The sequence below is a fragment of the Culex pipiens genome, chromosome 2 (assembly GCF_016801865.2).
Source record: "Culex pipiens pallens isolate TS chromosome 2, TS_CPP_V2, whole genome shotgun sequence".
NCBI classification, from domain to species: Eukaryota; Metazoa; Arthropoda; class Insecta; order Diptera; family Culicidae; genus Culex; species Culex pipiens.
The window spans coordinates 67,811,457-67,832,839 of record NC_068938.1 but is presented as its reverse complement, the minus strand read 5'-3'; the positions used below and the strand labels follow the sequence as shown (position 1 = coordinate 67,832,839).

At 40.6% G+C, this 21,383-nt stretch overlaps 2 protein-coding genes across 6 annotated transcripts in view; one reads left to right on the top strand and one right to left on the bottom strand.

Moving 5' to 3' along the window:
- The window catches only part of LOC120414058 (insulin receptor substrate 1), a 303,617-nt gene that overhangs the window by 230,264 nt on the left and 51,970 nt on the right, over positions 1 to 21,383 (bottom strand). The gene's annotated exons all lie outside the window — the stretch shown is intronic.
- Positions 2,205 to 8,347, top strand: LOC120414059 (uncharacterized). The gene is made up of 2 exons (XM_039575081.2): positions 2,205 to 4,969; positions 7,699 to 8,347. Exons 1-2 carry the CDS (start codon positions 2,551 to 2,553, stop codon positions 8,097 to 8,099), a joined length of 2,820 nt encoding a protein of 939 aa, XP_039431015.1. The 5' UTR covers positions 2,205 to 2,550; the 3' UTR covers positions 8,100 to 8,347.

Here is a 21,383-nt window from a genome sequence, read left to right as displayed (position 1 = left end):
AAATTTCACTGTAGTACTTTTTGATATCAAATTCGATTTTACATCCAAAAATGATTTTGAACATTTTTGCTACCAGTATTTCGATTTTTTGAAAAAATCAGTATTGATTAAAAAAAATCATAACTCGGAAATTTCTGAACAGTTGGCATTTGATGTCCCCTAAAACATATCAGAAATTAAAAAAATAAAAAATAGTATTTTTTTTCAAATCAAGTTTTAGTGACATAAAGTGAAATTCATCACCAAAATTTTTTTACCGTGTATAATTTTTTTCATTGTAGTCCTAATCCATACCTACCACCGTGCCGAAGACACCAAATCGATCAAAAAATCCTTCAAAAGATACAGTTTTTTTGAATTTTTATACACCATTATTGTATGGACATCTGAACAATTTGTATGGAAAATTATATAGACAAACTAATGATGCAAAATGGCTTCTTTGGGCATACCGAAGGCACCAGAAAAGTTTCAGCTGGATTAACAATTTTTTAAAATCCCAGAAAAAATGTTATTTTAAAAAACATTGGCAAAGTCACATAAAACAAAACAAATTTTCAACCTTAAAATTTTCATTTTTCTAAGAGTTCTTCTTTTCAATAATTATTATGGATCCAAAATCGGTTGAGATCCCACCTAGACACAGGGTTGGGTTGCAGAGAATTAAAACACTATTAAAAGAAAGACACGAAACAGGAGGAAAAAAATCATAGAATAAGATGTTCAAGAAAAAGCAACATAAAACTAAATTTGAAAAAACTATTGACATTTTTTAAGCACCACCCTAATTCAACCCCACTGAATCTCCCCTTTCATCACTTTCCCAACATAAGATGTTCACATTTTCCGGCAATATTTGGCGCCCGGTATGTTGTGGCGCATCCTCTTTCTGTTCAGGTTGTTGTTGCTGTTGCGTTGCATGCCTTAAATTAGAACACGTTTCACATCATAATCATTGCGCATAATGTTGCTGCTGCTGCTCACTTGGGCGGGCAAGTCACCAGTATAGTCGCCCACCAGCAGCAGTGGCAACAAAGTGAGCTCTGATAGGATTTCACTAATGAAATTGAACACTTTATAGTTATGCGTTGCGTTGCTAGACGTGTGCAAATGAGCTTGCTGGAAGCGACTTTTTTGTTTCAGTGTCGGACCTCGGTGCGACACTTTGTGTCAATCCTTTGGGGAGGAGCCCGAGGCAACAGATTCAGAACACGACTTCGTGTATTAATAAAACATGTGGAGTTCTTCTGGGGCTCTGCGACCGTCTTGTGTGAGTGTGTAACATCTGCATGAACGTCGGAAAGCTGAAGAAAGTGCCAGTCGAGATTTTCCATTGATTTTCCTCAAATCGTTACGAATGGCCTCGGATTTCCTCAAACAAGCTGGTCCCGCGGAATGTGGTCCGCAAATCTTGGCGTTGCCATCTTTTGCGCGATGATTCCGAGAAATTAGCGATGACGCAAATGGATCTGCGCGCTGGCTCCAGCCCAGAGTCTGAGTTCCGAATGGCATGTTGTGTTCACGCGCGCTCCGCTTCTTCTTCTTCTTGCTTTGCATAATGCTCCGTTGAACCGTGAACACGCAGTTTTGCATATCCAACAACATCTTCGTACAACGAGAGGGAGGTGGTACTGAAGCCAAGAAGTCAGAGAGCCTCCCAGCTTTACGATCATTTCTGCGGGAGCAAAAGTGACAGGATGGTCACGTCCAAGTACGTAATAACAGGCGCAATCGGAGATGGATTCAGCTGATTATCTCATCATTTATCGGCTATAAAGTCCATTAGAGGGAAGCTCGCAGGCAGGTCAACATGGCCTGAGCGGTAGAACATGGAGCGCGATAAAAATAAACCAAACAATTTGGGTCATTCCTCGGGAGAGATGGTCCGAAAACGGCCTACAACTCCTCTGGGGGTCGGGGTACAAATTGCTAGGAATCCCGTATCAGAACGTAGAGGCACGTGCTGCCTGAGAGTTTGGGTACACCCAAAGGAACGATCTCTGGCAAGCACTGCCCTATACCACAACAGGGGTAAAGATATGGGATATACTAATCAAAGGGAGTCGTATCGATTCTTCAAGTGAACTTTTTTTTAATGATTTAAATTTTTTGGACATTAAATGTCCTTCCCGTTTAGAGTGTGTCATCCAAGACCTGCTCAAAACGGAGGGGGTGGAGGTTAGTAGGAAAACACTTGTGTTTGTAGTAACACGAATTGTTGTTGAATAACAATAATTGTTTTTGATTAGGAATGCAAATCATCTCGGCGCAGCCCTACCACAATGAATTTGGTAGCGGTGGGCTGCGTTTAGGTGTTTCCGCCGTAGGTTAGGACAATTACGATAGGTATGATCGGGGAATAAGTACAAAAATAAAATCACTTGGAATTCGACCGCACACAGGACTACATCTCTTCAAAACCCATCCGAACATTTGGTGCCGAAACCCGGGACAATCGCTGTCGCCGGATAAATCTCCCACGTCGTCGAGTCATCGCCAGCACGAAGCCGCTTATAAGTTAAGTATATTAGTTAAGTGAGTGAAGTGAAGATGACTCCAAAGAAGAGATATGTGCGGAGCAATTCCGTCAAGTTAAAAGAATTGAAGAGGCGGATGGCCACGATCCTAGGTTCAGCGGAACAAATCAAAGTATTCGAGGCCAATTACACGGCCGACCAAGCAAATCAACTAGCAATTAGAATCGAAATGCTTGATGAGCTTTGGAAGCAGTACTCGGAGGTACAAGAAGAAATAGAGCTTCTAGAGGACCTTTCGGGTGAAGAAATTTCTGAAGAACGATTAGTATTTCAAAACAAATACGTTGAATTAAAAGCACTACTTGTTAGTAAGTTACCGAATCTATCGGTAAATACGGAGCCCACTCGCGTGGCTTCAAATTCGGCGAGCATCGTGTCGCAATCGGTACGTCTGCCCGAGATCCAAATTCCCAAGTTCGACGGGAATCCGGAATTGTGGATCGAATTTCGTGACACATTTAAATCACTCATTCATGCAAACCCAAATCTAACAGCTATCCAAAAGTTGCACTATTTAAAAGATGCACTAATTGGTGAGGCTCATTCGTCCGTAGCCAATCTTGAGATGTCGACGGAAGGTTATAATATCGGGTGGAAATTAGTTGAAAAGCGACACAACGATACTAACTTTTTGATCAAAAGACACATTTCTGCTTTATTTGCGATAGCACCAATTAAAAAAGAGTCTTCTGCTCTGTTGATGGACCTCGCTGATCAATTCGATCGTCACGTCAGCATACTTAATAAGCTAGAAAAAACAGAAGAACATTGGAACTCTGTACTAGTTGAAGCTTTGAGCAGACGTTTAGATACTACTACATTGAAGGAGTGGGAAAAAGATTGCAAAGAAGGCGAACGTCCTGATTTCGACGCTTTAGTCACATTTATTCGCAAACAAGCGCGTACGTTACAGTCAGTAAAAATGTCTCACACACCGACAGCTACACAAGAGACCAAGATCGTAGTAAAATCAAGGTCCACAAACAACTTTATGATCGCTGAGGCAGCGCACAAATGTCCGATGTGCAAAGCAGCTCATTATTTGTATGAGTGCGATCAGTTTAACAAACTTTCACCAAGACATTGCTTTAATATCGCCAAAAAGTACAAACTGTGTATCAACTGTTTACGTGGACATCACCTCGCCAAGAACTGCAACTCCTCTAACTGCAAATCTTGTGGACAAAGGCACCACACCCTATTGCATCTACCGCCAGCTGTCGATGGTAATAGTTACAACAGCAATCAGCGAACTACATTTACAGCGTTTGGGCAACAGGTAGAAAATCCACAAGTACAAACACAAATGTATTGTCCTCCTCATTTGATGGGGGGAGTGTCGGGGGCTCGACACCCCAATACTATTGATTCTTTTGTCCCTGGGACAATAGAAACCCCTTTTGCACATGTAGCTCAGTCCAACCAAACCCCAAGCCACACAAACTACTCGGCTTATTCGGCAATTCTCAGCGAAGGGAAACCTGCACAGAACCACTACAACGAACAGCACAAGATTAGATCAGCTAACCGTGCAGCAGAAGACTCATCGGGAGTTCTGGACACGTCGCGGGCAAAGACAGAGGTCTTCCTCGCAACCGCAATCGTGCGGGTAGAAGATCGTGACGGGACGAATCACTTCGCGCGCGTGGTGTTAGATAGTTGTTCTCAGTGCAATTTTATATCGGAAGCGGTCGCCACCAAGTTACGATTACGGCGGACCAAGACAAATACGGAAGTCGCGGGAATCGGTCCGGGTAAAGTGCGTGTTACGGAATCGGTCACTGTGAAGCTTCGCTCGCGGACTCGCGCTTTCGAAACGTCGGTCGTTTGCCTCATTATTGCCAAAATTCCGGCAATTTTACCGAGCCAGAATATCGATATTCGCGACTGGCAGGTTCCGCGTGACGTGAAATTGGCTGATCCGAAATTCAACATTAGTGCGGGTGTGGACATTTTACTCGGGGCCGAACTCTTCTTCTCGTTATTGCTTAGCCAGCAATGTAAAATAAATGTTGGATATCCACTCTTACAGGAAACTGTGTTTGGACATATCGTGTCAGGGATGTACGCGGGGCGTGGAGCAAACCCATCGCTGTGCATAATCAGCAGTGCCAGCGGGCTGGATGCCATCCTAGAGCGATTCTGGCAAGTGGACGACTTTGACCGCGGTCGAGCGCTGTCGCTAGACGATAGGTGGTGTGAGGATCACTTTAATCGCACGGTTTCGCGTCGGGATGACGGGCGTTACGTGGTACGGTTACCAATCCGCGAAGATCGAAGACCTTTTCTCGGTGACTCGTATAATCTAGCCCAGCGTCGGTTCCTGGCTAACGAGCGCAGATTTGGATACGACCAGCAGCTTCGCGACGACTACCTGCGATTTATGGACGAATATGCTGAACTCGGACACTTGGAACCGGGCTTACGCACAGGTAAAGAAGAATTTTATTTGCCTCATCACGCCATTCGGCGACCGGATAGTACAACTACTAAAACTCGCGTCGTTTTTGATGCATCCGTTAAAGGTTGCAATCAACTATCATTGAATGAAATACTGCACTCGGGTCCGACAGTTCAGCCTACACTATTGTCGACTGTTTTGAATTTTAGATTGCCAAAATATGTTTTTATTGCCGACATTGAAAAAATGTTCAGGCAAATTTGGATTCATCCAGAAGATCGAAAATTGCTAAAAATTGTTTGGCGTACAAATACGCAATCACCTTTGGAAACTTATCAGTTAAAAACGGTCACGTATGGAACTGCCTGCGCTCCTTTCCAGGCTGCTAGAGTTCTAAATAAGTTAGCTGATGATGAAGGGCATCGCTATCCCTTAGGAGCTCACATTTTGAAAAATCACACATACGTGGACGACACTCTAGCAGGAAGAGACAGTCTGAAAGAAGCAATCGAAGCAACTGTGCAACTTCGGCAACTGTTACAGTCTGGCGGATTTAATTTGAGAAAATGGTGTTCAAACGATCGCCGAGTTCTGCAACAAATACCAACAGACCTGGTGGAGATGCCCCACGAGATCGAAATCGATCGCTCCAATACAATTAAAACGCTTGGATTGTTTTGGAATCCCCACGAAGATAGCTTCGGATTTAAAATTCCCAAGTTGTCTGCGTTGGACAAAATCACCAAACGCATAGTTGCCTCAGAGATGGCTCAGCTATTTGACCCTTGCGGTCTAATTGGGTCAGTAGTCGTGTGGGCAAAAATGTTTGTTCAAGGGTTGTGGTATGAAAAGTTCGCATGGGATCAGGAACTTCCCCAAGGGCTTGCCAAATCTTGGCACACATTCAGAGATCAGTTGCCATATCTTTTGGAATTCCGAGTACCACGGAGAGTGGTGGTATCGAGAAAGTTTATGTTGCATTGTTTTTGCGATGCTTCCGAAAGAGGCTACGGATGCTCTGTCTATGTGGTGTCAAAGGACCAACATAAGTCGTATAGCAATTTACTCAGCACGAAGTCTCGAGTCGCACCATTACGAGAACACGACATTACCCGCCTTGAGCTGTGTGCGTTTTTGTTAGGTTGCCAGTTAATAGATACGATATTAACCACCACAGAGTTTGTAGCTCCAGTTGTGTTCTGGACCGATTCGTCGGTGGTATTACAATGGATACAAACACCACCAGCAATCTGGAAGGTATTTGTGTCAAATAGGATTGCGGAAATACAAAGACTCATGAAAGGACACACTTTACGACACGTCCCAACACATCTAAATCCTGCTGATAGACTGTCAAGGGGAATTCTTCCAATCGAAATATTAAACGACAAATTACACGTACACGGACCGGATTTTATTTGTGAATCAATCGAATCCTGGCCCGCAACCAAGTTTGACAAATCAGTATTGAGCGTTGTCGAATCGGAACGCAGACCAATAGTTGCTCTTTTTACGGCGCTAGTTCAAAGCGAGCCCGAAGAAATCTTTACAAAATTCTCTGAATTGGCAAAACTATTAAAAGTGACAGTTTACTGTTTAAGATTTTGCACCATTCTTCGAGAACGGTCTAAGGGACAAAGTCTGGGAAAAATACAACCGAGAGAAATTGATAACGCTCTCAAGACTTTAATTCGCTTAGCGCAATCTTATTCTTTTCCACACGAATTGAAGTTGCTGGAAAAATGTAAGGCAGAAGACTGTACGCAAACCGAACTCAACTTTAAATCGCTAATAAAGGGTTTGGATCTATTCCTAGATGAATTTGGATTAATTAGAATTAAGGGTAGATTAGAAAAACTGTCTGCTCCATTTGACACACGGTGTCCGATTTTGTTGCATGATGATCACCCCTTGACTAAATTAATCGCTCGCTCTATTCATCTCCAAACCTTGCATGGTGGGCCAACTTTAATGCTAGCTACTTTGCGCCAGAGATTTTGGCCTTTACACGGAAGAAAGCTGGTGCGAAATATTGCGTACCAATGTGTGCAATGTTTTCGATGTAACCCTAGAAAAAGGGTGCAAATTATGGCCCCATTACCTACAGTAAGAATTACACCAGCTCGCGTCTTCGCGAACTGTGGATTAGATTATTGCGGTCCCTTTTTAGTTCGGCCCTTGATCGGAAGAGGCGCTGCATTAAAAATGTATGTTGCATGTTTCATTTGCATGGTATCAAAGGCGATTCATTTGGAGTTGGTACCAGATTTATCATCACAGGCCTGCATAAATGCAATCAAGAGATTGATTGCGCGCAGAGGACGTTTGCTCACACTGCACTGTGATAATGCAACCACATTTAAAGGAGCAGATCGTGAACTTAAAGAACTTCGAAATCAATATATTGCTCAGTTTCAAACTGAGATGTGGAACAATTTCTGTTTGGCTCAAGGAATTACATTCCATCACATTCCTCCACGCTCTCCTCATTTTGGAGGATTATGGGAGGCTGGTGTAAAATCCTTTAAGCACCATTTTAAGCGAATTTTAGGAAATAAGTCGTTGCGCCTCGACGAAGTTACCACATGTGTGACTCAAATAGAGGGTATTTTAAATTCTCGGCCGTTAACGCCGCTTACAAATGATGCTGATGATTTAAGCGCATTGACTCCTGGACACCTGATTATTGGAGAACCGCTATTCTCCCTCCCAGAACCAAACGTGTCAGAGTTGAGTATTAACCGATTGAATCGATTCCAGGAAATGCGGCGTACCGTCCAAGATTTTTGGAAACGATGGACTCGGGATTACGTTCATCATTTGCATCAACGTCCAAAATGGCACCAAGGCACTCGAAACCCTCAGGTCGGCGAGTTAGTTTTGTTGAAACAAGAGAACCTTCCGCCGTTGCAATGGAACATCGGACGAATAACCGCCACACATCCGGGCAGAGACGGCAGGTGCAGGGTGGTCGACGTCCGCACCACAAGGGGAACTTACCGGCGTGCCGCAGCAGAAGTATGCCTGCTGCCAATCGAAACCGAGAGCAGCAAATTAGAAAACCCAGCCCAGCACCAGATGCAGCTCCCGACAAGCCAGCCCGAACTGTAAAATTGTCAGAAGCTCGGTTCAAGGAGACTGATGAAGCAGAAAGTGAGTAAAGGAGTTGACCCAGTCAACTAGGGGCAGGATGTTTGTAGTAACACGAATTGTTGTTGAATAACAATAATTGTTTTTGATTAGGAATGCAAATCATCTCGGCGCAGCCCTACCACAATGAATTTGGTAGCGGTGGGCTGCGTTTAGGTGTTTCCGCCGTAGGTTAGGACAATTACGATAGGTATGATCGGGGAATAAGTACAAAAATAAAATCACTTGGAATTCGACCGCACACAGGACTACATCTCTTCAAAACCCATCCGAACAACTTGTTTTATAGGTTATAACAAACTGTCATAAAACTCAAAACGACCAGAATTGCCTATAAAATTGTCTCGTTGTCATGTCTTTGTCGACCCCTGCGGGGGAGGAGGTCATCAAGCAGGGGGCGGCGGCCACTGAAACTAGTGTGTCCACTCTCGCGAACGCGAAAGTTTATCGAAAATCAATCGACCAAATACCCTTGGACGACCGACGATCCGCGAAGGCGATTGGACCGAAACGCACTAATGATGGAGTTCTTTTGTTTTTATGGTTATGAAGACACTTCCTTGCCGAGCGCGCGCGTGAATAGTTTTATTTGACTGACTCGGGACAGTGTGAGTGATAGCGGAGTTACAGATCAACGGGAGACTTGTTCGATGTAATTGTCGTTAGTAATGGTTTACGTAGCCTCAATGACCTGAGCAGAATACTTATTTCATTGTTTTGGATATTTGAAGAACATACCAAATTAAAGATCTGAATATCAACAAAAGTGACTTCAATGACCTATGGTGTTCTTTATTGACGAATTTGGAGGACCTGGGTCATCTAAGGTCCTGAAGTTCTCTGACAATACGACACATGTCCGCAAAGTATTCAGATAATGTTTTAAGTAGATTTGATTATGTGGTGATTGAATCTTGATTTATGAAGAGCTTGCTATTTTTGCTAATTTATCCAACAACAAAAAAACGGTTTACAAATAAAAAGTCTAATCTAAATAAAATGTTGCCACCACTGCGGAAATCCAATATGTCGTCTTCTCCTTACGTAAGGACTTCCCGCCCCAAAAAGACGTATTGCATTTACTACTTTATTGTTATTTTATTGTACTCTCCGCAGCAGCAGCTCTCGGCTGTGCGTGCGTGCCTTGCTCAAAATTCACTCGACCCACTCTCAGCTTCTTCAAATAAAATAAGATGAGCAAGTTTATGGTTGTTTTTGAAATTTATATTGAGTGCGTTTCGGAATATTTCATGCCCGGCGTCGCAAAACCAGAAGTTGCTGTGTTCCGGAGGTCGGGCAAGAATGATGCGTCGGACGTGAACCCCCCCTCCCCGCGTCGCACAAAAGTTCGGACGGCCGGAAGGGAACTTTGAAACGATGCGCGAACGATGCCATGCAAAAGTCGTTTCCGCGGAAGAAGATCGGGGGAGCTACAAATATTCAATAAAAACCACTTGTAATAAAGCCAATATTGAACTGTTACAAGCATGGGCTTTTTCCGCGTGGCATTGTGTTGAGTTGGGTGTGGGGAGGCTTTCGGTTGTTGTTTTGTCATCGTGATCTTCAGGGCTGTGCGAGGTCGCGCGACAGATGGCGGGATTTTTTAAGTGAAGTGTTCCGGAAAAGTTGTGTCGTTTCAAATGGGATAAAGTTACTTGACAATGTGGATTAGATGACAGCTACTTTTTAGGGAGGTTATTTTTGGGAGTGTAGTTTTCGAAATATGGCATATTCATGCGTTTTAATCGAAAGGATTTCAAAATAATTGATTTTGATAGACAAGAAGACTCAAGTCACGAAGGATTTGGAGACAACAAGATTTGAAGAACTCGTGGTTTGAAGATTCATGTTTTAAGGGCTTGACTTTAAAACTCAAAGCATGACGACAAGACTTACAGATTGAAATAAAATGGGCTTGAAAATTCAAGTCACTTGAAGTACTCTGTTGATCTTGAAGACTCGAGTAATGATGGACTTGACTCTAGTATTGATGGATTTGAAGGCATCAAGTCTATAGGAACTAAAGTCATTAAGGAATTCAAGATATTAAGATGTAAGGACTTGTCCAATAAAAAAGGTTATTATGGACTCAAATCTAACATGACTTAAGGGTTGGACATGAAGACTCATGTAATGATATACATGGAGACATCATTACTATTATTGACTTTAGGAATTGACTTGAAGACTCATGTAATTAATGACATGTAGAATTCTAATCGCAAGAAAAAAAATCCGCGCCAAATACGTGTCGTTCCAAAATCCAATCCGCGTTAAATCTGCACCATATTAAGAAAAACAATTTCGCGCGACAAACATACAACAGTTTTATAAAAATATAATTTTTTCATGAAATAACAAAGAAAGTATTTTAGATCAAAAATTAAACTCGTTTTATGTTCAGGGGTTCCGTTGGAGGGAACACGTTTAAATAACGTTGTATTCAGTAAATGCAATTCTAAATCCAGAATAGCCTCATTAGGCCGAATCTCTTTGCCAACACAATTAGGGGAAATCTACCCATTTTAATCCTAATGAGCGGTCGTGTTTGAATGATGCTGGATAATTTAGAGTCTCCCTTGATTTTTACTAAAACCAAGTACACCAACGAGTAGAGCAAGTTTTTGTGAACATTTCTGTTTATTTTCACTTTCACTAAAAGTTATTCTATTTCTTTACCAAGCATTTAACAAAAAAAAATTCCCAAGGGTATTCTAATCGAGGCGAATGCATTGGGCCACGCCCATTTTTCTAATATCGGCTTAGTTCTTTTTTCTTCCAACACTCTATCGAGTGTTGCCATTTGAGCTGACAGTTCAAACGAACACTCACGAAAAGTGGCATTTATAGGGAAAGTTTCCTGGCATCGCTGGCTGTGCTGCTGGTGGTGTTGACGGCCAGCCTTTGTTCTTTTTTGCCTTCGTCTCTCGCTCGGTTTTCTTCAGCCTTCGATTGGAATGCAAAGTGAAAATTGAAACGTCAAACGACTTGGCGCGTTTGTTTTTTTGAAGGCGCTTGCTAATTTATTACATTTTTCGGGATTATTCTTCAAGTGAGTGCCTTACTAATGATCAAAAGAACATGTTGCCGGTAGTTGGAAGCAATTTCATATCTTAAGCACCGTGAAAAAGTAAGCGAAAGTGAAAAGTTAATTTTGGCGATATTCATTAAGCGTTTGAGGGATTCTCGTGTGTGTCACTGTGTGTGCCAACAAAATGATGAGAAGTGGTCTCGCAAAATACAAATTATGATCAAAAGTGCATTAAATGTGATCTTTTTGGCCAGTAAGTGGCATACATTTGCGTGCTTACTCGAGGCGGTGCTGTTGCTGGTAAGTTTATAGCCCAAATAGTATTTTTGGAGCTTTAATCGAGCATCAAACTCTCCATATGACGAAGATAGGTGTTTGATTGGAAAGGGTAGATTTCCCCTATCAAAAATAGAAATTAAAATATTTTGAAATTTAGATATGCAAAAAAAATTCAAATTCAAATTCAAAAATTTTCAAAGATATTAAAAAATCATAAAATTGAAAAAGATTTAAGTTTTAAAAATTTGTATTATTTTTCTTCTCAAAACTGCTCTAACCTAAAGTTTGAATTCAAAATGGTCCAAAGTTATCAGATTTTTTGTAATCTATGACGGTGACAAAAATTGTAGCATCTTTTTCAAAAGTCCTGAATTTGAAAACTCTGCAGTTCTCTTTTACAAGGTCCAGAGTTTGAGAATTAAACGATTTATGAATTAGAGAATTTATAAAATTTTGTTTTATTGACTGTTTTTAATTTTAAATTGGTTTTTTTTATTTTGACTTTTTAAATCTTGAATTCAGATTTTTTTTGCATTTTTGAATACTTGATTTTTTTGATTTTCAATTTTTGATTTTTAAATGTTTAGTTAAGAAATTTAAGAATTTTTAAATTTTCGTTTTTTTTTAACTTAAATTTTGAATTTTTGATATTTTTTAAACCTGAATTTTAATTTTTTTGGATGAAACAACTATAAAAATGAAAAACGTCTTTCCATGAGTCAAATCCAATCTCAAATCAAAGGCGGAAACCATATAACCATAAATAAAAGCCATAACAATGCTTCGGCAAAACAATTAATCAAAAATAGAAATTGAAATATTTTGAAATTCAGATAAGAAAAATAAATAAAACTCAAATTCATTTTTTTTAAATATTCAAAAATCATAAAAGTGAAAAAGACTTAAGTTTTAAAAAATTGTATTATTTTTCTTCTCAAAACTTCTCTAACCTAAAGTGTGAATTCGAAATGGTCCAAAGCTATCAGATTTTCTGTAATCTATGAAGGTGATAAAAATTGTAGAATTTATAAGTTTTTGTTCTATTGACCGTTTTTAATTTAGTTTTTTTTAAATTTTGACTTTTTAAGTGAAGCGAATTATGACTTTTTAAATCTTAAATTTTGATTTATTTTTGCATTTTTGAATAGTTGATTTTTTTGAGTGTTGAATTTTAGATTTTTAAATGTTAAATTAAGAAATATGGGAATTTTTAAATTTTTGTTTTTTTTTAACTTGACTTTAAATTTTTGATTATTTTAAACTTTAATTTATTTTTGGATGGAACAACTACTAAAATCAAAAACGTTTTGATTTTTTTGAATTTCTGATACTTTGAATTTTGAATTCTGGAGTTTTATTTTTTAAACATCTTGATCTTTTTATTTTTTCCCCATGGATATTTAAATTTAGAAAAAATGTCTTTCTACGAGTTAAATCTTATCTCAAATCAAAGGCAAAAAGCCAGCTTTTGTTACTTCAAATCATGTTCATATTTGGGATTTGACCAGCCGAACGATCCGCGCCGTCCGTAACTACCCCTTTAAAAGGGCTAGAAAATCAAGACGTCACGACAGGACTTGAACACTCAGATGGACTTGAAAACATCAAGATTTATAGGTTTATCGGGAATGTTTAAGTTTTAAGGAAGCTTGAGAAATGAACCCTTGTTTTAAAATCTTGGACAAGCTGACTTAAGTAATGACGGACTTGATATTATCAAGACTTAAGGATTTGACTTGAAGTATCAAGTTTAGAAGGACTAGAACATATCGTGATTTAAGTTCTTAACTTGTAGACTCCAGTTTGGGAGAACTCAGAGCACGAAGATTGGAAATAAAAAAATAAATAAAAATATGTCTTTAAGAACTCAAAGCATGATATTACAGAGGACAACAATGCAGAACTTCGAGACTTGAACTATATAATGCTGGACTAGAAGTCATCAAGAATGAGGAAAACTCAAGTCATGCCGAACTTGAAGAAATAAAGATGTAAAGACTTGTAGCCTCAAGCATTTAAAAAACGAAAGCTCAAGGCTCAAGACCTGACTTGAAGGCTAAAACAATAAAAGTCTAGAAGAGATCAACACCGATCACTAGACTTGGAAACTTAAGTTTAGATGAACTAGAAGACATATACACAGAAAAAAATCATGGTAATAACACATCTGGGAAGGGGTACATCTTTTATGTCAGAAAAAAATGTGTAATTTTACCACTTTTCTGTTGTGATGTCGCTTTTTCAGTCTGAGGTAAAATTACATCATTCCAAATTTACACAATTTTTTACTGTGATCCAAGGATTTAACTTGAAGCCCTAAGTTTTAATGAATTTAAACCCATCAAGACCTGAAGACTTGCCCTTAAGACTCACGTAATCGAAACAAGAATTGATCGCTCAAGGCTTCAGATCTCATAAACATCTAAATCTGAGGACTGTTTCTTGAAGACTCACTCGAATCCCAAAAATTCGTGTTGATTTGAACACAGCAAGACTTCGTTCCACCATATACCAACCCTCTAATTATATTAAAACAAAATCAACCCAACACGATAACGATAAGCTAAAGGTCGGCCAAGTTCACGCGGGCTTGGTTTGTTTTCCCAAGATAGCAAAGGTCGAAGACGTTACGCCCCAGTCGGCCTGCAAACCACAACGCTCGAACGTGTCGTAGAGGTTAGAGGTCTTTCTCCCCCTCTATTACTCGACAAAGACAAAATCCACACACAAAAACTCTCAGTAGCGTGCTTATTTCGTGATTTCCACGTGGACAGAAAAAAACGCCGAGATGTGGGTGGCGCCCAAGGTGTGCACAAATAGATCTATTTAGGCCGTAAGTGTTGAGAGGGGGCGCGCAAGCAGCGAAGCTATTTTCGGACACAAAACGTGAAGAAAAGCCAAAACCTCATTTCCGGAAATGTGATTCGGAACTCATTTGAATGGAGTCGTTAATCTCGATGGGCCTCCGCGCCTAACCTGGGGGATTTTACCCGAAAGGGCACGTGATTTCAGGTTCTAATGGATCCATTAATCAATCGGACGGCGCTTCGTGGGGGTATTCAGGCGGGATTTTGAGGGGGGGTGCGCTGCATTTCTAGTGCTAATAGAGTTGTGTCGAAAGGTGCGAGGGTGTTGACGGCGAGATACGGCTTTTTTAACGCTCAAATTGAAATTTTGGTGTGAAGAGCGATAGCAATAAATTCACAGTTTGGAGGATATCATCTATTTTTGGATATATGTATGAACTTGACTTTTAGATATCAAGATCTAGGGTCAAAGATTCCAGGTATTCATTTGTTTCAAAGATTCCATAGTTACAAAAGTTTAAGATCCCAAGATGCTTCATGATACCTAGGATCAAAGAGTCCAGAGTTCAAATTTTAGTTTTAGATTCCTTGATTACAAGATTCCTAGGATTCCAGAGTGTAAGCTATCAAGAGTACATGAGTCTAGGAGTCTAAGAATCCAGAGTACGGAGAAAACATTCAAGAAGTTTTGTAGTCAAAGAGTCCAAGATGTCCTATAGTCCGAAATAGTCCAATAGTCCGAGATACTTCAATAGTCCAAGATAGTCCAATTGTCCAAGATAGTCCAATACTCCGGGATAGTCCAATAGTCCAAGATAGTCCAATAGTCCAAGATAGTCCAATAGTCCGGGATAGTCCAATAGTCCAAGATAGTCCAATAGTCCGAGATGGTCCAACAGTCCGAAATAGTCCAATAGTCCGGGATAGTCCAATAGTCCGATATAGTCCAAAAGTCCAAGATAGTCCAATAGTCCGGGATAGTCCAATAGTCCAAGATAGTCCAATAGTCCGAGATGGTCCAACAGTCCGAAATAGTCCAATAGTCCGGGATAGTCCAATAGTCCGAGATAGTCTAATAGTCCGAGATAGTCCAATAGTCCGAGATAGTCCAATAGCCCAAGATAGTCCAATAGTCCGAGATGTTCCAACAGTCCGAAATAGTCCAATAGTCCGGGATAGTCCAATAGTCCGAGATAGTCTAATAGTCCGAGATAGTCCAAAAGTCCAAGATAGTCCAATAGTCCAAGATAGTCCAATAGTCCGGGATAGTCCAATAGTCCGAGATGGTCCAACAGTCCGAAATAGTCCAATAGTCCGGGATAGTCCAATAGTCCGAGATAGTCTAATAGTCCGAGATAGTCCAATAGTCCAAGATAGTCCAATAGCCCAAGATAGTCCAATAGTCCGAGATAGTCCAATAGTCCGGGATAGTCCAATAGTCCAAGATAGTCCAATAGTCCGAAATAGTCCAAGATAGTCCAATAGTCCGATATAGTCCGGGATAGTCCGGGATACTCCAATAGTCCAAGATAGTCCAACAGTCCAAGATAGTCCAATAGTCCGAGATAGTCCAACAGTCCGAAATAGTCCAATAGTACAAAGTTCAAGATAATGATTCTAGAATCTAATCCTGTTGTTCAAGATTCTAAGTTTCCAAAAATCTCGCGTTTCAAGTTTGCAAAGCTACAAGTTTGGAAGAAAAAATAGCTCAAGAGTCCAAGTGTCCAAATGTCAAAGAATTGAAGATTACAAGAGTCCGAAAGGTTCCAAAAGCTCAAGATTCTAGAGTGTAAGATTCGTCCCAACTTAACAAAAGTCAGGATTCTAAAGCATCCAAGATTTCAAGACAACCAAAATCGCTTAATTTGCCAAGATTCAATCTCCGGATACCATTTTGAATTTGAGTAGGACTGTTAAAAAAACATTCCTTAGAGATAACCTTTGTGAGCTCCTTTGGCATCAGCTAATTGAACAAACCCAGTAATTTTCCCCACCTTCCTCGATTCATATTTCATGATGCCGTTTTTCATTCCTTCAACATACCTTCTGCAGGCTCGAAGACCCTTCCCGGGACTCCAATTTCCTCTAGCAATACGAAAATAAAAGTGCGATGACTTCGAAAAGCAGCAAAAAAACCCTCAACTTTGGGGCGCAGCATTCTTCCCCCTTTCGAGCGGGGGTGGCCACGTGCAAAACTTTCCATCCGCAGTGCAAAATTAAAATTCTTCACCATTACCATTTGAATAGAAGGGGACAAACACACAAAACTAAGGCAGAACGAAAGAAAAAGAAGAAGTGTGCGTCATAGTTAATGAAATTTCTTTCGCTGATTGTCGCGTGTCCAAACTTGCACTTCCGCGCAAACCCGGAAGGAAGAGCACCTTTTTCGGGGAGGACCGTGGCGCCGGATAACCGCGGCCAAATTGACGCACCACCAGCCGAGCGGGTCTTTTTGCAGCCCCATTCGGCCAATTGGTATTCATCTGATTGGTATGCAAATCGCGTTTTATCGTCATAGAGTTCCACGTCCGTCTCTCGCTGGCGGGACTCTTCCAGTGGTAGTTTTGTGAAAGAATTCCCGAACTGTGTGTTTGTACACGCGGCGCTGAACGAGTACGATAATGATGGGGCGGTTTAACGCGCGAACAAAATGGAGAAATTGTTGGTTGAAGTTGGTGTTGGAGTTCTTGGAAAGTGCGTCCGGCTATTCCTCCCACTGTAGACGATGTCTAGCGTTGATAGTCCGCGGGTATAAGATTCGATTTGACCTGATTGCGTGTTCAAAGAATGGTATAGCTAACACGAGTCCTTTGAATAACCTGAAGATTCTTAGATACCATTACATTTGGGATTCAAAGATCCTACACAGTCCAACGTCAAGATCTAGGAATTTCGTGAGCGCAATATCTCAAACTCTTAAGTCCGTAAGTCATGCTTGTCTTGCCCACGCTCAACAACCCTCGCATGACCTGCGCTGACACTTTTCGGAACAACCCCCTTAAAAGCCTTCTCCAAAATCCTACGTGTTTGCGCTAATTTCGCCACCGCTCCAGTCAGAACAATAATCCCTCGGGCAATACATCACCGAGCGTTGAAAGCCTGCTCGCAGAGTAGGTTGCGTCTTTCCTAAAAGTTTGTCTCGGATGCGGTGGCGTAGGGGTTGTCACATTACTTTTTTGCTTTCTCTCCCAGTAGGCACTTTTCTATGATGATCTGCCAACAGGGAGGAAAAGCCTACGTCTATGATGTGGGAGGTGTGTCAACTCCCGCAGAAAAGCTTTTCCTTGTCGTGACGGCACTCACTGTCAAGTGATTCAGCTTCAGAAGTTCTGATTGTTCGTAATTTAGTTAATAGTTCACAGAAATGAGAAATTGGGAAAACTTCTAAGTAATTTGGACGCATGAAATCATGGAAGATTGGAAAATTAAGGTCACCACTTCAACCAAGAGATTAGCAGGATTGGATTCCGGATAATACTCACTTCAGCAATTATGGTTTACTACATTGTAGATGTGTTGAAATGTCCGAGATCCCCCAAGGACTCTCTGTAATGAAGACCTGTTGGTATACCACCGTAACAAGCATTGGCGGATTTGAATCCGAATGATAATCATTTGGCTTCACTGGTTTATGGTAGCATACTTGGTTGATGTCCGAGATCACCCAAGGACTCTACGGAGTAGAGATCTGAGAGTCTACCTCCGTTACAAGCAAGAGTTAAGCGGATTTTGACTCTGTATCAATCCCACTTTGCTTCAGGGAGTATGGAAGAATGCTTGGTTGGTAGGTTGGCAAGCCGGAAGTCATTCGGGGACTCTCGTTAGTTTAGGCCTGTGTATCTACCGCCGTAACAAGCAAGAGGTAATTGGATTTTAACCTCGGATCATACTTGCATAGCCTCAGTGAGTATGGTAGAATACGTTGTTGATATTCTTTAATATCTCAAATCATGATTCACCAGCAGATTCTATCATGGAATTCGTTCTAACCAAAACTCTCTCTCCAAAACTACCTTAAAAATTGTTATTTCAGCCATTACCATGTCCTTTAACAGCCTTTTCAAGCGACAATGAACCCCTTCTCCCGAGTCCAACCTGGCCCATTATTCCGTCAAGTAATGAATCGTCGTTATTCTAATAAATTACGATAAGGATCTAATGAGACGCGTCGCGTAGCCCATTTTCGCGTTTTCTACCCCGTTTCTTTTCCCCGGGGCGAATTCCTAAAATTTATGCCCTTTGGACGGAATGTGACGTGGCTGGTTCCACCATGCATGCAAAGTCGCTGACGACGACGTACGCACCAAATCGTATAACCTGCTGATGGCTGAAAATTAATACCTTAACCTTGCACGCGTGGCCTACAAGCCAAATTCTTCACCGCCAAGGTAACGCAAGGTTCTAGGGGATGGCGGGGCTCGTTGATACATTTAAAGAAATATTAACTTTATTAGGAAATAAATCATAACCTAACTATTTTTCCCCGATTGTCCCCCGCCAAACTAGGAAGCAAAACGCAAAAATGCTCCAAAAAGGTGGGCGGAAAGTCCTCGGGGAGGCACTCCAGTGGCACCTTTCCGCACCACCCCCCAATTCCCCTTGATCAAGCTGCGCTTGTTGACTACCATAAATCTCAGCCCTTTTATCGTTTTCTTATGTTTTCGTGTCACCCTCGTCCTCCTCCCCCCTTAGACAGCTTCGACCCCGTAGAGCTAAAAAGTAATTGTTGTTGGTTTATTTCGCGTCTCTCTGTTCTTACTTTTTTTAGTCGTTTGTTTGTTTGCCACCGGAGCTCCCTGTCTCGCTCTGGAAATCAGAGAGCCGATTATCGTCTGCCGAGTTGGAAAGATTTATTTCTGGCCGTCCGCCGGTGGAATAAAAGTAATCCTTCGGCGAATAAAAATTCCGTTGTTGATATACGAGCACGTGGGAAATCATAAATGCACACTAGCCTGTCCCATTTTGAGGTCATGTCGAGGAATTTCAGGTGCTCACTTCTTAAATGATAGATTATGATGTTAGGAACAATGTTTTCTTAGACAAGAAAAAATACTAAAATACTTTCTCGCACCCCCTAGTCGATTTACTGAAAAAAGTCACTTTTTTGAACAAATTTTCTAAAATCGCTTGGAATCAATACAAAAACTGTTTCGATCAGGTGTGTATTATCTTCAAACGATAGGTTTTTGTCCATAGATTAAGATGCACTATCAATATTGGACGAAAATTTAAGTTTTTGGACTCTCCCAAGCGGATTTGTGTCGAAAAAATCGCATTTTTTCGAAACTTTTTTCAGAAATGTTCATTTAATTCAGGGTAGCCTATTTTTCCCAGTGAAACCAATACGTGCAGCTTGCAGGAAATTTCATGGCGAACATTTTTCCCTCTGAGAAAATGCAATTTCGACACTCCAGAGCCGAGATATTTGAGTTTTAGTGAGGAAAAAAGTGCCAATTTTCAAAATTTCTCAGAATTCTGAAGCAAGGCCTACTAATTACACGATGTAGCAAGCATATGTCTCAAAGGTCAGGGTATGCTTTTTATAGTAATTTTGGCCGCTGAATCCGAATCTGAAATCAAATTTCGTGCAAACAGTGATGTTTTGGAGCTACACCCTTTTGGAATGTTATTTGCGTGTTTAAGAGGCAGTTTTTGTAAATATTGCTCGGTTTGTTCTAAAGGTCGTAGGTGGTGCTCCGATTTGGATGAAACTTTCAGCGTTTGTTTGTCTATACATGAGATGAACTCATGCCAAATATGAGCCCTCTAAGACAAAGGGAAGCGGGGTAAAACGGGCATTGGAGTTTGAATTTTCCGAGGATTTCGAATATGACAAAAGTGAGACTAAAAAGTGCCGCTATGGATGCCTACAGGACAATAACCAACGTTGTAAAATATTTGTTATAGAAAAATCGAAAAACTATGAGAAAAACTGCGATTCCCTAACTTTTGAACTAAAAGAGTATGGGTGTTGCTGACTGATGCAAAAAGATATTGAGGTTTAAAAAAAACCATTTCTAACAGTAATTTGCAAAAGCTATGAGGAAATGTTAAACCAATCCTGGATGTCTATGGCTCATTTTGAAGTGCTTCAAAAGACCTTTCGAATGCATCTAAGAGAGTTAGAATTGATTAAGTTTTACTAAAATGCGAGCAATTTTAAGATTTTTTATGTTTTTTGGACCTCAAACTTCAATGCCCATTTTACCCCACTTCCCTATGTCGTAGAGGGCTCATATTTGGCATGAGTTCATCTCATGTATAGACAAACAAACGTTGAAAGTTTCATCCAAATCGGAGCGTCTCGATACGACCTCTAGAACAAACCGAGCAATATTTACAAAAACTGCCTCTTAAACACGCAAATAACATTCCAAAAGGGTGTAGCTCCAAAACATCACTGTTTACACGAAATTTGATTCCAGATTCGGATTCAGCGGCCAAAATTACTATAAAAAACATACCCTGACCTTTGAGACATATGCTTGCTACATCGTGTAATTAGTAGGCCTTGCTTCTGAATTTTGAGAAATTTTGTAAATTGCCGCTTTTTTCCTCACTAAAACTCAAATATCTCGGCTCTGGAGTGTCGAAATTGGATTTTCTCAGAGGGAAAAATGTTCGCCATGAAATTTCCTACAAGCTGCATGTATTGGTTTCACTGGTAAAAATAGGCTACCCTAAATCAAAAGAACATTTCTGAAAAAAGTTTTGAAAAAATGCGATTTTTTCGACACAAATCCGCCTGGGAGAGTCCAAAAACTTAAATTTTGGTCCAATATTGATAGTGCATCTTAATCTATGGACAAAAACCTATCGTTTGAAGATAATACACACCTGATCGAAACAGTTTTTGTATTGATTCCAAGCGATGTTAGAAAATTTGTTCAAAAAAGTGACTTTTTTCTATTTGCTTCAGATCTAGTTTTAATGATCTTGATGTTTTATCTTTTCAACGCATTCATACATGCTGTTGATAAGGGAAACACCATTAGATCGTTTAAGCGTATGGTCAGTTGTATTGATAGGATATTACGGTCCTGTTCAGCAACGGAGAAGGACAACCATGGGTGGTCTCTCATGCTCATGCTCATGCTCATGCTCAAAAAAGTGACTTTTTTCAGTAAATCGACTAGGGGGTGCGAGAAAGTATTTTATTATTTTTTCTTGTCTAAGAA